Source organism: Elephantulus edwardii, unplaced genomic scaffold, assembly GCF_000299155.1.
Source record: "Elephantulus edwardii isolate Elephantulus edwardi_28Jun2011 unplaced genomic scaffold, EleEdw1.0 scaffold00060, whole genome shotgun sequence".
Taxonomy (NCBI): Eukaryota; Metazoa; Chordata; class Mammalia; order Macroscelidea; family Macroscelididae; genus Elephantulus; species Elephantulus edwardii.
This window is the reverse complement of record NW_006399810.1, coordinates 10027933-10042761: the sequence shown is the minus strand read 5'-3', so window position 1 is coordinate 10042761 and position 14829 is coordinate 10027933. Positions and strand designations below refer to the sequence as shown.

The 14829-nt window shown below is 37.0% G+C and overlaps 1 protein-coding gene across 1 annotated transcript in view; it reads right to left on the bottom strand.

The window, feature by feature from the left end:
* The window catches only part of UBE3C (ubiquitin protein ligase E3C), a 216901-nt gene that overhangs the window by 129131 nt on the left and 72941 nt on the right, over positions 1–14829 (bottom strand). The window contains exons 6-10 of the mRNA XM_006887657.1: positions 9933–10090; positions 6414–6567; positions 5588–5808; positions 4983–5137; positions 2023–2210 (exon numbers count right to left, since the gene is read on the bottom strand). Of these exons, the coding sequence (XP_006887719.1) occupies positions 2023–2210; positions 4983–5137; positions 5588–5808; positions 6414–6567; positions 9933–10090 (876 nt within the window). The remainder of the gene's footprint in view (positions 1–2022; positions 2211–4982; positions 5138–5587; positions 5809–6413; positions 6568–9932; positions 10091–14829) is intronic.

The window sequence follows — 14829 nt, the reverse complement described above, 5'->3', positions numbered from 1 at the left end:
ATAGGCTTAAACCATAAATAAAACTCGTAGAGGATTTTCTTAGAGGAAATAGGTGCTGTACACATAAAATTAAGGCTACTTATAAAGCTTCTTTACTCATTAAGCACCTTTTGGAAGCTGTTCACTAGTAAACCCTAGACAAGAGCAGTGATGCATTTAAATCCCGTAATTACTACACAAAGCAATGGATTTTTTTTTTTGCTACAATAAAAGCAAGTGTCCTAGTTCAGCTGCTATAAGCCTCAGATCTCACATCCTGCCCTAATGCAATTAGTCTACAAAGAGCTAATTACCTAATCGAGGGATTAGTTTCACTGACATCTTACTTCCTCCAATAGCAATAAACACCAGTGAGCTAAGATAGCAGTTAATTAGTTTGTTGCATTATTGTTTACAAGGTAGTTTCAACTGATTGCTCTTTCTTAACATGCATTTCATTTCAAAGAAGTCTTTCCTAACCAAAGAAAAGAGTTCTTTTAATGTTAAGGGCTAAATTTAAATTCTTCACAGGTAACACAAACTGACTGTTAAACCAATGTGACCTAATTATTGACAAAGATTTTTTGACAAAGATTATTGACAGCAATTTCAGTTTCTCTGTGTAACAACAGTTACTCAATGAACTACTAAATATTGTTGCACTATGCCATATCAATGTTTTCTATTAATGTTCAAGAAAATCCTAAATTATTAATCAAAATAGAAAAACGGATAAAAACCTCTATAATCAAGAGATTACTCATATTTTAAAATGCATGTTTTGTTCCATCCAGTTTATGTGAAGATTTTAAATTAAGAAAATAAAAAAATCAAAATTCAAGAGTTTCTGCTTTCAGGGAGCACTGGTGGCCTGGTGGCAAGAAGCTGCACTGCAATCCCAGAGGTAAGTGTTTTGAATCTACCAGATGCTGTGCTGGAGAAGGAGGGACAATCTCTTCCTGTACCAGTCATATGTGATTTGATGGTATACACACAAAAAATAAAAAATTAAAAAATTTTTTTAAAAAAAGGGTTTCTGCTTTCATTTGCAAGATACTATAGACATATGTTACATATAACAGAATCCTTCAGAGCAACTTCACAAGCCAAGGAAAGGACGAAATTGGTATTGTTGTTGCTGCTGTTATGTGCCGTCGAGTCGCTTGCAACTCATAGCGACCCTATGTACAACAGCCCTAAACTCTGCTCTGTACTGTGCCAATTGCACTGTCTCTGACATTCCCATCCCTATTACCCCAGTCACTGAATTAATCCATCTCACAGAGGGTCTTCCCCTCCTAGGCTGTCCCTCCACCCTACCAAGCATGATGTCCCTCTCCAAGGGCCTTTCCCTCCTTACAACATGTCCAAAGTATGTTAGACAGAGCCTCAGAATCCTTGCCTCCAGGGAGTCACCCGGTTTAATCTTTCCCAGGATGAATCTGTTTGTTTTCTTGGCAGTCCATGGTACCCTCAATACTGTTCTCCAGCACCACAGCTCAAAGGCATCAATTCTCCTGCTATCCTCCTTAGTCACTGTCCAACTCTCTGATGCATAACAAGTGATAGCAAAGACCATGGCCTGTATCAGACGCACCTTAGTCTCCAGAGAGATACCATACACGATTTAAAAAAGAAAATCAAATAAATAAAAACCAGATATTTGATTTAGTGTTTCGACCCTGGGATATATCTTTATTATAGTGGCCTAGTGGCAAGGAGCTGCAACTACAATCCCAGAGGCACACGGTTTGAATCCACCAGACGCTCTGCCGGGGAAGGAGGTACAATCTCCTCCTGTACCAGTCAGATCTGATTTGACGGTACACACACACACATACAAATAATAAAATTTAAAAAAAAACAACACAATGCATGCTGGACATTTTTCAAGTATCACTGACATCACAACAACAACTAACAAATAATAGCAAATAAAAGGAACACATACAGATTAAGGACCAAAACAAATCACAGGGAAGAAAGTATATTTTCTTTAACACTTAGCCAATTCATTGGATATTAATATTAAAATACACTTGCCTGACTTTCGGTACCATCATTCGATGTTGTACCATCAGTATATGGCAGATGGATGCCATCCTTGTAAAGACTTCTTCACTAGCTGAATCCCTCCATACCATATTTAATAGTGTATTTGTCTGCTGTTTTGTATCCAACTTTTTTAGACATTCCTCTGTTATATACGGTAATGACAATCGACCATCCTCCTAAGAAAAAATGTCACTATCAGTTACAGTAATGACATTCTATTAGCATTTGCCTTTACATTACAAACATATAAATAATGTTAACTTAAAAAAAAACACACAACAAAAACGCACGGTAGGCATTAAAATATCACTAATTGTACAATAAAATCAGTTCTCTATTAATGAATTGATTCAAGTAACTGGAATTCTCTAGAGATCTATGAGCACTATCTGAATTAGGCAGCAATGCCGCTCATCATGATTAACATAAAAACTGTGACTACTCAATTTGTGTCTGCTCATAGGATATTTCCAGCATTTACATTCCATGAAAAAAAAATTATCTCATACTTTGGAAATAATTTTTTTTCATTATTTGAAAGATCAATTTAAAGTAAAATACAGTACTTTATAATATTTTTATATTATCTCTATCTCTGTAATGTAGAGAAGGCTATGAATACTTCAAATCATCATTTTTGTTATGTACAGCTGAGTCAGAACCACATCATAGGTGACCCTCCTTTGGGTTTTCAGAGGTTTCAAATCACTGTTTGTTCTTAGGACCCGCTGTGTATGACTCTTAGTGACCATGAACAAAGAGCTGAACCCTATGCTATCCTTATCATTTCTAACACACTTGAGTCCACTGTCACAGTATCAATCCATCTCCCTGAAGGTAGTCTTCTTTTCCATTGAATCTACACTTTCTCAAGCATGACATCTTTTCCAAGGAAGAGCCACTGCAAACAACATGCTCAAAGTATGTGAGATGAAGTTTCACCATGTATGCCTCCAAGGAGCACTCTAGTTGCACATTCTCCAACATATATTTGTTTGTTCTTCTGGCAGTTCATGGGATATTCAGTATTCTCCTCTAACACAACTTAAATGTATCAATTCTTCTTCTGCCATTCTTATTGTCCAGCACTCAGATGCAAAGCAGGCGACTGGAAAAACCGTGACCTGAATCAGACATACTTCATTCTTTTAAATTGTCATAAATGCTTTTCAGGAATTTGGAGAATACGGACATCAGACTTTGCCATGTATATCTCCTGAGTACTGGTACCAAGGGTGTTGATGGTGGATCCAAGTAAGATGAAATAAAAATCTTTGACAATTTCAAACTTTTCTCCATCTATCATGTGTTGTCTTTTGGTCTCTTAGCCTGAAAGCCTATAGAGGAGGAGCCAGTGTCAATGGGTCATTTCCCACCTATCACTCAAATTGTTGTTGTCATTATATACCACAGAGTTGGAACCAGCTCATAGCTGGGGTGTAAGTAGGTTTTCAGAAGCAGTAAATCACACCTGAAGAGACTGTTCATCTTTCTCTTGTGGAACAGTTGTTGGATTTGAGCCACATGCCTTCAGCTTGGCATTACATTCCTTAGCACGAGGCCATCAGAGCTTCCTGCTCAAATTATTGTGTTATTGTTATGTGCCATCGAATAGCTTGCGACTCATAGCGACCCTATGTATAAGAACCCTAAATGCCATTCTATCCTGTGCCAACCTCGCCGTCTCAGACACACTCATTCCCATCACTCCAATCACAGAATCAATCCATTTCATCCAAGCGTCTTCTTCTCCTGTGCCGTTCCTCCACACTCCTAAACATGATGTCCCTCTCCACGGACCAGTCCCTCCTTGCATCATGCCCAAAGTATGACAGATGAAGCTTCAGAATCCTTGACTCCATGGAGCATTCCAGCTTCACCCTCTCCAAGACAAACCTGTTTGTTCTCCTCGCAGTCCATGGTATATTCAACACTCTTCTCCAGCACCACAGCTCAAAGACATCAATTCTCTATTCATCCCTATCCACTGTCCAATTCTCTGATGCATAGCATGTAACTGTGAAGACTACAGCCTGGATCAGGGACACCTTATACTCCAGCCTGATGTCGTTGCTCTTCACTACTCTTGAGAGGCCCCTCATAGCTGACTTTCCCAATGCAATTCGTTTCCTGATTTCCTGACTGCTATTACCAAGAGCACTGACTGTGGAGTCAAGTAAACTAAAACTGTTAAGTATCTCAATCTCTTCACCATCCATACTGATGCTGCCAATAGGCCCAGTGGTGAGAATCTTTGTTTTCTTGATGTTGAGCTTCAATCCCTATTGAAGACTGCAGTCCTTGACCTTCTGCAGCAAGCACTTCAGGTCTTCCTCTGTTTCGGCAAGCAGGGCTGTGTCATCCACATAACATAGGTTGTTGACGATTCTCCACCAATCCTGATGCCACATTCCTCCTCATACAGCCCAGAGTCTCGGATGATCTATTCTGCATACAGATTAAATGGGTATGGAGACAGAATACATCCCTGATGGACCCCCTTCTTGATTTTGAACCATATAGTGTCTCCTTGCTCTGTTCTGACGACTGCCTCTTGGTCCAAGTATAGGTTTCACTTTAGCACAATCAAATGTTCTGGGATTCCCATTCTTCTCAGAGTCAGCCACAGCTTGTTGTGATCCACACAGTCAAAAGCCTTTGCATAGTCAATGAAGCACAGATAAGCCATTCTTCTAGTATTCTCTGCTTTCTGCCAAGATCCATCTAACATTAGCTATAATATCCCTGAGGCCTGAGTGTCAAAGGGAGTGAAGGTAAAGAGAGATTTGATTTGTACGTCTTGAATGTCTTACAGTTAGAATGCTTTCATGTATTATTCATATAAATACAAATGAGGACACACACAAAGTTTAAAAAAAAAAGCACAGGAGGAGATGAGCCTGTACACATGTAATCTTTCACTGACACAGAGGCACAGGGAAACTTACAGGAGTGTTCATCTGCTTATCTGATTCTTCATTCTCATCTTCAGAGTCACTGGCTGAATCCTGACAGCTTGCATTGGCAGATGAAACCGGTAACTGAGCAAGGAAGGTCTGGAGAACTCGTAAATATACTAGGAGTCCTTCCTCAGAGAGGGTTCCTTTGTAAAACAATCAAGCACAACATACTTTAATGGAAAGTGATATAAAACAAACCATCCAGCCTGGAAAACGTGGTATCACTTTTCTCAGCGAGACATATCTGACTAAAGTATAGTTTGTATATATTGATTTTAAGCAATATATACTTATATGTTTAACATATGTGGGAGGAAAAGTCCTTTCACTCCTAGAAGAGAGCTTCCACTTATATAAAAAAATCTCTACTCCATAAAGCCTTTTAAGACATGTATCTAAAATAGACTTTACCTATTATGTGTGGAAATTCTCACCAGGACACTGCCCAGACCCTAGTCTATGAGTAAATAGACTCTTTCAAGATATTTCCACAACTGGAAACATTACATCCTTCACCTTCATATTATTTTCTATTTAACTGCTAATATTATCTATAATTGAACTTTAATAAAAATATGTCTTGTATTTCATACCCAAATAATTTTCGCCAACAGTTAAAACAAAATAGAAAAGCCACGGTGCTCCACCATTTTTTTTGGAACATCTATTCTCTATTAACAATAGTGCATGGAGAAAGGATTCATAAGGGAAAACAGTCTGTACATCTGCTAGAGCTGGAATGATGAAATGAAAAATCTGATCCGTAAAAGGTGCTGCCAAAAACTCCTCTGTGAAGGCCGTAAATACTTGTTGCCTGAAAAAGAAAGATGGAATCTTTTTATAGGAGCAAAAGATATGATTCATAAAATTACTAATTAAACTTCTAAACAGATAATCTACTATTTCTAAATTAACCAGAGATGAGCATTCAATTAGATGAGCATAATAATCCCGGGTAGTGCAGTGTATTAAGTTTTGGGCTACTAATAAAAATGTCAGTGATTTGAATCCAACAATTGATTCACGAGGAAAAGATGAGCCGGCCAACTTCCTCTAAGATTCACAGCATGGAAACGCAATGGAGTATCACTAAAAGCTGGAATCAGCTTTTGACATTAGTTGGCTTAGAGCAACCTAGGACTACTTTGTTTCATCCTTATTAAGAACGTTCTATCATGTTTACATTTATTAGCTTTTATAGCTATTAGAAAGGAGGATTAAGTCGATAATCAATCACAAATTCTAATTAAGGTGTAGGTCAAAGAGAGAGGATGCACATTTGTCTCTAAAATGAGAGCCACTGATAATAATGTAAAAATTTTTCTTCAAATTCTATATTTAAAATACCCTATGTGCAAATTACTGTTAGATGCTCATCTTAGGAAATTACAAAATCAAAAAAATCTATTCCATTCTCACCTTGCGCCTTCCGGACAGGAGTTGTAAGTAAAGTGCAATGGTTTCAGAACATTCTGTAGCAAAGTTTTTGCTATAGGAACTCGAGATAAATCTGAATATTCAATACTTGATGGAAGTTTGCTATTAATTAGTAAGTAGAGACACCTATAATAGCCTAAAAGAAAAGAAAAATGCATACATAAAATTTGGTAACTTTCTTGTAATGAGGAAAAACATGTCCATTTTCAAATGTTTTATAAATTGCATATCAAGCCGCATAGCTTCTATCATCACAGCATCACAAACTGATAGATGAGTGGTGGAAAATGTCTTAGTTAAAGTTAGTTGTTAAATCAAGTTCAATCGCAATTATAAAAAAGCTGCAAGTTAGTCAAAGTATATAATAAAGTATACAAAACATAGAGATCTCTGGGGGCCAAGTGATAAGGAGCTGCACTGCCAAGCTGAAGGCATGTGGTTCAAATCTACCAGCTGTTCCACAGGAGAAAGATGGGCAATTTCTTCCCATGCACATTTAGTGCCTCTGAAAATCCATTGGAGGTTCAGATATGAGTTCTTTTCAACTTAATGATACAGACCAACAAAATACAAAATATAATTTAGCGAGTGCTAAAATTGTAGGCTAATATTGTTGTTGCTGTCGAATGATAGCGACTCTATCAACAAAAGATCTGATGCCTTTCTGTAACTACTGTTCTTTTTCCAATTTCATAGAGTTTCCACAGGCAAGTGGTTGCCACTTCTGCTTCTAAACATGTTTTAAACTGGGAGCTCCGTTAAACACTGTCCACCTTGGAAAACTGTTATGGCATTTGACACTTGAATGGCACAAGGTTCAGCATCACAACAATCTCAGATTACTTCAGCACAGAAAATCAACAGAAGACTTATACACAACTTAGAAAAATGTTCCTCCAAAATATAATGACACTAGTCTCACTTAGCAGTGGTTAAGCACCATCAAGTTGAATAAGACCCTATGAACAAAAGACCTGAACCCTGTTCTATAACATTATTTATCTATGTTCATAGAGTTTCCAGACGCAGCTGGTTTAGGAAGTAGATGCCATCCCTGCTGCCAAACCAGAATCAATCTGGAAGCTCCTCCAAACATCGTCCATGTTGGCTAACAATTATGGTATTTGACACAATTACGGCACAGTGTTCAATATCACAGCAACTCCAAGTCACTTCAAGTAAAGCATACAGACAGACAACTGCTATACCACTTAAAGCATGTTCATCCAAAATTAATTAATTTGGTCTGAAGGCCACACAGGCAACAAATGCTGTTGACTATGATAAACCAAGTAGACCCTTTTCCCTTGGGTGATTGTTGGCTAAAATGGGCAAAAGTCCAGCCAGCTGATATTGGAGGTAATTTATCAAAACACATGGAAATGACTATAACCACAGAAGATGCTAGAAGTAGTAGTTTCAGTGTAATATTATAAAACACTACATATTTTTTTACATTTCAAACAAACGTACTTCATATTTTAAATCCCTCTTTCATTATGTATGAGACCAAGCGTACCTGGCCTGCTACAAAGCAGACAAGGATAAATAAGAAACATTATTTGAGCAGGGGGGATGACAACACAGCACTTCACAACTATATTGTAGTCTAAATCCTGCTTACTAATGTACTTCTTATTTATCTTTATTTTATTTTAGGAAACAGGATAAAAGAAAAGCTTTGCATCTGGTATTTAGCCTTCAAATATATAGCAATATGCCGACCAAATCATGGACTATTTCTAATTTAGCTTTTATAAAAAACAAATTCTCCCTACTACTTTTAATTTGGTTTTCACTAATTCAGTAGTTTCTCTATTTTTAAAAAACTAGGGTTGCTTTTTTCCTTCCAATTCAAGCCAAACAGTAAGGTGGGAATACTATAAGAGTACTCTAATATTCCCTTAGATAATACTTTCAACATCTGAAAGGAGGAGCTGAGGTTTGCAATTTGCAATAGCACTTGGTAAGGAAAGAAGCAAACACAGGTATTATACCCTGCTTTACTGTGCATTACTGTGCTTGAAATACCTGCTTCAGTAAACCCACCAGCATCATATTTCCACTAGATAATTTTGTGTCTCTGTGTCCTATTTTGGTAATTCTCACAATATTTCAAACTTTTCCATAATGATACTGTACACTTACCAGACTATGTTGCTGTTTATGTTAGGTGCCGTCAAGTCGTAGACGACTCATAGCAACTTTATGAATGAAAGACCTGAACACTTGTATAACTTTCACCGTTTCTCCATGTTCATAGTTTCTGGAGGCAAACTATTTTGGAAGTGAATGCCACTCCTGCTTCCAAGCTTGTTTTAATCAGGAAGCTCCACCAAACACTGTTCACCATTGTCCATTGGCAAGTAAACATTCCACCCTAATCCTCACCAGAACCAGCAAACAAACCTCTGTAGAATCCAGCTGCTGCAGATGACTTCCTGGATTCCAGACTATATCACAGTGTAAATGTAATTTGTATATGTGCTGGCCATGAAAACAATTTGTGTGACTCCTTTTATATAGATACTGACTCTTCTGTAATGGTTCTGAAACCAAACCTGCAGTCTCTCAGAGCTATACCTGTCTTTGCATTTGAAAGCTGTCTCTCTGTACAGTAGAAGAAATGGCACTCCATGTCATGTAAAAACACTATAGAGATGTCAATAAAAAGGCTTTTGGTTATATTCATGTTTTTCAAAATACAAACTTAACAGATCTTTTTATGACTCAACAAATTTTACATGTATTGCTTTCAGATTCTTAAACTTTCATAATTCAAGAGCCCTGAAGTACTTGGTTCTCTACTTGTGAAAATGTTAAGATTTTTTGAAGTTTAACTTTGTTTTGCTTAATTTAGCAAATGAGATTTTTAAATTATATTTACTTCATAATCTTTCTCTAATATACTCAATGCTATGCCCGCTGAGAAGCTCCTGATACAGATTACTATATCTGGTGTAATAAAAAATTTTCTCAGTAAGAATATGTAAATACATGAAAAAAAATCAATTTTTATATTGAACTATTACATTATTTTATTACTCTTTTAAAAATTATTACAATTTTTCTTTTAAAAAAAAAAGAGGTTGTTTTGGTTCATGAATTTGCAGTGTCTTTAACAGAAGAATTCTTATTAATCCTGATTGACCATAAGGAAAAGCATATATTCCTCTTCAATAAGGAAAAAGTGATTGCTTAACTGCAGGTACAGATAATTGGCTAAAGTTACTGGGAGAATTTCTGGATGCACGTATAAATTTTAAATTTTCTTAATTCCAAGTAAAAGAGATTAAATAAAGATTCCAAATTTTTGGAATGAGTAGTTCAAAGGACAAAATGTTGCAATCTGCCTATCTTAACAAGTATTCCCCTCAACAATGTATAATGTTCTCTATAAACCTTAGGGCAACTATACAAATTCTTAAAAATGCCATGGTCAATGTTCACATCAAAAATTAATGCCAATTCACAGTTTTGAAACCAACCATCCGTACTTACCATTCTGGATCATGTAATGCAAAATTTGTTCAACAATTGATCTTGTAAACGAAGCATCTTGTAAAACAGGCAAGTAAGTGTTCTCGGAAGAAAACACCTCAAGCATTCTCATTGGAAGAGCAACATTCAAACTGTCATCATTACACTTTTGCAGTAACCTGTAAAAATTGGAGGGGAAAGAAGTCATTCCTTTACTTATGGGACAGCCAATGTCACCAAAAGTTGCCTCAAATTACTCTCATTCACTATGACAAATGTTTGGGCCACTTTTAGTACCAGAGTATCCCTGGAAATAGATGTGCTGCAAAGAAAGGAACGATCTTCAAAGGTGCCTTCTAGACTTTACCATGCCTACAACAATCTCTTAAAATCCTCTAGTCTTCAGTCATCTATCACTTAACTAAAACATCCCTTCTTACTGTAATGAGTACTATTTAAAAGAGAAGACTGTTCTGTCATTAAAAAAGTCAGTTTTCTTTAAAAAAAGGAGATACTGCTTTTTATTAATAACCAAATTTTCAGATATTCTTTACATGTATTGATTTGCATCCATTTAAAGTACTGAGTTTTGACAGATTATATCACAATCAATATAAAGATCAATCATCTATATCATCTATCAATCACTTAAACAACATGCCTCCGGAAACTCTATTTGTTCACAGGGCTGCTATGAGTCATGCTCAACCAGAAGGCAGTCAACAACAAACAACAACATCTTAGATCAATAATCATCAAATATTCCTTTAACTTCCCCTATTCAATTCCTCAAGGAGCTCTGGAGGTATGGTCCATTGTGGCCCTGCTAACCAAAGGTTCTTATCCACCAGCAGTTCTATGGAGCAGGAGAAAGGGGTGCAGGCTCCTCCCACCGAAACGTGGCCCCTCAGAGACCTAAGAGTCTGGATCAACTTGATGGTAATGAATCTGATGTGTTGTGGGGTTTTCTTAATATTCAATTATTCATTCCAAGTCCCCAACTACATTCTGTCACTATAGATTAGTCTGCATTAGTATCTAAAGAAAAAAAAAAGTCACATAGCAGACAATGGTGTGACAAACTTTAAAACAAGAGTAGAAAAATCTCATTTGTCTAGATTCTTTCAGCATCACTCTTAGATTCATCCATGAAACCTGTGTTAATATTTTGGTCTTTATATTGCTGAGCCATACTGTACTTCATGAATCGCTACTACTCAGTGGAGAGTTCCAAACAGTTACGAAGAAGAAAGACCTTTCCATTCATTTCAGAATCAGCAAATAAACCCCTATGGATCACAATGGTTCAACCTCCAACCAATCAAACAGCTGGTATAAGTCCAGGCAGTATTTTATTGTCTTGTGGATAGGGGCACTATGAGGTGAAGGTTAAATTAACACAGAAGTATCCAGGAAGAAAAGACCAACAATGTACCTCTGAAATCTCCCATTATAAACACAACAGTGCACAGCTCTCTGCTTTATACAAAGGGAGCTGTAATGAATTAGAATTAACTCAATGACAACTGATTATTTAGTATCCTTGTTGTTAAGTGCCAACAAGTTGCGTATGACTCACAGCGACCCTACGAAAAAGAGATCTGAGAACTGTTCTATCCTGTGCCATCCTCACACTTCCTCACACACTAGAACCAACTGTGGCAGTCACTGTGTCAATCCACCTGGTTGAGGGTCCCCCTCTCCCTCGTCAACCCTCCAACCTTTTAGTATCTTACTAAATAGAAATGTCACGGTTTAATTTTCCACTCATATGGTGATAGGCATTTTCATCAATTTCAACCTTTTGCTGTTATAAAGTTGCTATAATCGTTTTTTTGGTTTTTTGCCTGAAACTATGTTTCCTTTCTCATGGATGTAAGAGAACAGATGGGTGTCATATATAGCTATTAACTTTATAAGAAATAAAACAAACTACACTAAAAAGGCATGAGATTCCCAGTTGGTCTATATTCTTAACACTTGATAAAGTCAATTTTTTAAAGTTCGGCTCTACACTATCAATGGATGTATAGTTGTGTGTTAATTTGATTATTTCTGACTGGTGATGAATGACATTTCCATGCACTTAGTATGCCTTCTTTTCAAAAGTACCTACTGAAATGTTTTCTCCAAATTGGCCTGAAAAGTATTCTAATATAAATAAATCTTTCCCCCCTGGGTTTGAACCCAAACGCTCCCCTACATGGCCAAACCTCTTTGTCGAAGAGAGAAACTGAGTGTAAATATTTTGCTTTGGTACTCAGTAAGCCAAATACTTTAAAGAAATTCCTGGCCAAAATTAATCCCTCAATAGCTTTTCTTTCACTTGGAGCTGCAAATCCTTTCTTTCTTGTTAAAAACCATACTAAATTTGAATCTTAAGATATTGGTGGGAAGATGTGATGGAGTGATAACTACTGATTTCAGAAAAAGAGAAAGGTCATGGCGCAGTTATACTACAATTAGCCAGTGCCTGATCATCATCAGTAGTATGTCTCCTCTCTTCTTTATAAGCCTTACTGTATTTAGTTACTTTTAGCCATTTGTTTTTGTAGAATCAAAATTCACATGGTTGCCCTAAATGCATCTAAAGCTGCCCAAAATAAACTATTAGGTTCAAATTTTGGTGAGTTCTTAATATTTTTAACACATTGAAGTATATATCATGCTGTCCTCCTTTGACATTGCTCCAGTAATATCATCAATTTTCACTGTCATGTGGAGTCAAGGATAGTAAGCTATTACTATTTCTCATTAAAAACCAATCCTTAAATCACATACAATCTTTATCTATGCTCTCTGTACAGCAGAACTCTTCAAAAGAATAACCTCTACTTGTGGAGAAACTGGAACCCATATTCCAGTGTAAAATGGTACAACCACTATGGAAGGCAGTATGGCACTTTCTCAAAAAGTTGGAAATAGAAATACCATTTGACCCAGCAATTCCACTACTGGGAAATATCCCAAAGAGACCGTTAACCGCCACCCAAGCAGATATATATGCACACCCATGTTTACTGAGGATTTCTTCTCAATAGCAAAGAGGTGGAAACAACCCAAGTGTTGATCAACAAATGAATGGACAGAGAAGCTGTGGTATGTTCATGCAATGGAATACTATGTTGCACTGAAAAGCAAGGAACTCATGAAATGTTATGCAAAATGGATGACCCTGGAGGACATTATGCTGAGTGAAATATCTCAGTCACAAAAAGACAAACAGGGTATAATGCCACTGTTATAATAAAAGGGGACTGACATGCGGTCTGGGAGGAAAACTAAGAAAAGAGGGGATAAATAATGTACACAGTATTGAAACAGACAAAGGAGACAACGGTATAAAAGGAATATATGATTAGGTATTATCGGCATGACAAGAGTACAGAATAAGAGCTGCATAGTAAAGTAGTCTGGGGGGAGGTGGGACCTGTATAACAATGAAAGAACTTTTTTCCCCAAAGAAAAAAAGCGATCTTTGAGGGGGGGAGAAGAGTGAGGAAAATGTGCAACAATGAATGATTAGAAACCCAAGTTCTTTATAAACTTTAATTAAAATACCAATTTAAAAACATAACCTCTACTCAATATTCACAATTCCTCTTTTTATTCCCCCATCAAGCCAGACTTCTGTCCCCTTCACTGACTGCTCTTATCCAGGTCACCAATGACAGCATTAATGGGAAAATGGTGAAAAATATAAAAGTAGCATCTCTTATCCCTAAAAACAAAACAGTGTTTCACCCAGCTCACCCATGGGGCTATCTCTACCTCTGTCTTTAGGCTACTTTAAGATTCTGTGGAAACAGAACAGCAAGCAACAAATGCTGGCGAGGTTGTGGAGAAATTGGAACCCTCATTCACTGCTGGTGGGAGTGTAAAATGGTGCAACCACTGTGGAAGGCGGTATGGTGCTTTCTCAAAAAGTTGAAAATAGAGATACCACTCGACCCAGCAATTCCGCTACTGGGAATATAATCCAAAAAGACTGTAACTGACATCCAAGCAGATATATGCACATCCATGTCTATCGCGGCTTTGTTCACAATAGCAAGGAGTTGGAAACAACCTAAGTGCCCATCAACAAACAAATGGATAGAGAAGCTGTTGTATATTCACACAATGGAATACTATGCTGCACTGAAAAACAAGGAACTCATGCAATATTATTCAAAATGGGTGTCTCTGGAGGACATTATGCCGAATGAAGTATCTCAGTCACAAAAGGACAAATATTGCATGGTGTCACTGTTGTAAAGAAGGACTGACCTCGGGGTTGAGAGGAGATTGAGAAAGATGGGTTCAATAATGTATACTGCATTGAAACAGATGAGGGAGAAAACTGTTTAAGAGTGAAAATTATTAGGCATTTTTGTCATGACAGGAGTCCAGAGTGAAGGCTGTATAATGGAGTAGACCTGGGGGAGGGATTGTAAAACAATAAAAGAATTTTGCTTTTACTATTCCAAGAGGGTAGTGTACCAAGGGAGAGGGTTGGGAGGGGAGAAAAGTGCAACAGTGAATGAATGGAAATCCAAAGTCTCTGTACATTTTCATTGAAATTAGTAATAAATTTTAAAAAAAAGATTCTGTGGAAAGTGGTGTTAACTAATGGAGAAGAAAAAAAATTATAGCAATGCAAATGTTTCTTACCTACAACTATGCTAACTGCCCCTATTCCTTACAATATGAAAAGTTCTCATTAGACAAAAGATGCCACTTAAGTCAGATGGCATCACACAATTCATGTTCTACACTCTAGTGTGTCAAACAGCATTTGGGGGCTTCAATTATCTGAAATGTCTATCTAAGATACAGTGCAGGTCTCCACAGGCACACCCCATTTTACCATACACTGCTTTATTGTGCTTCACAGATACTGTGTTTTTGAATAATTGAAGTTTTGTTGGTTTTTTTT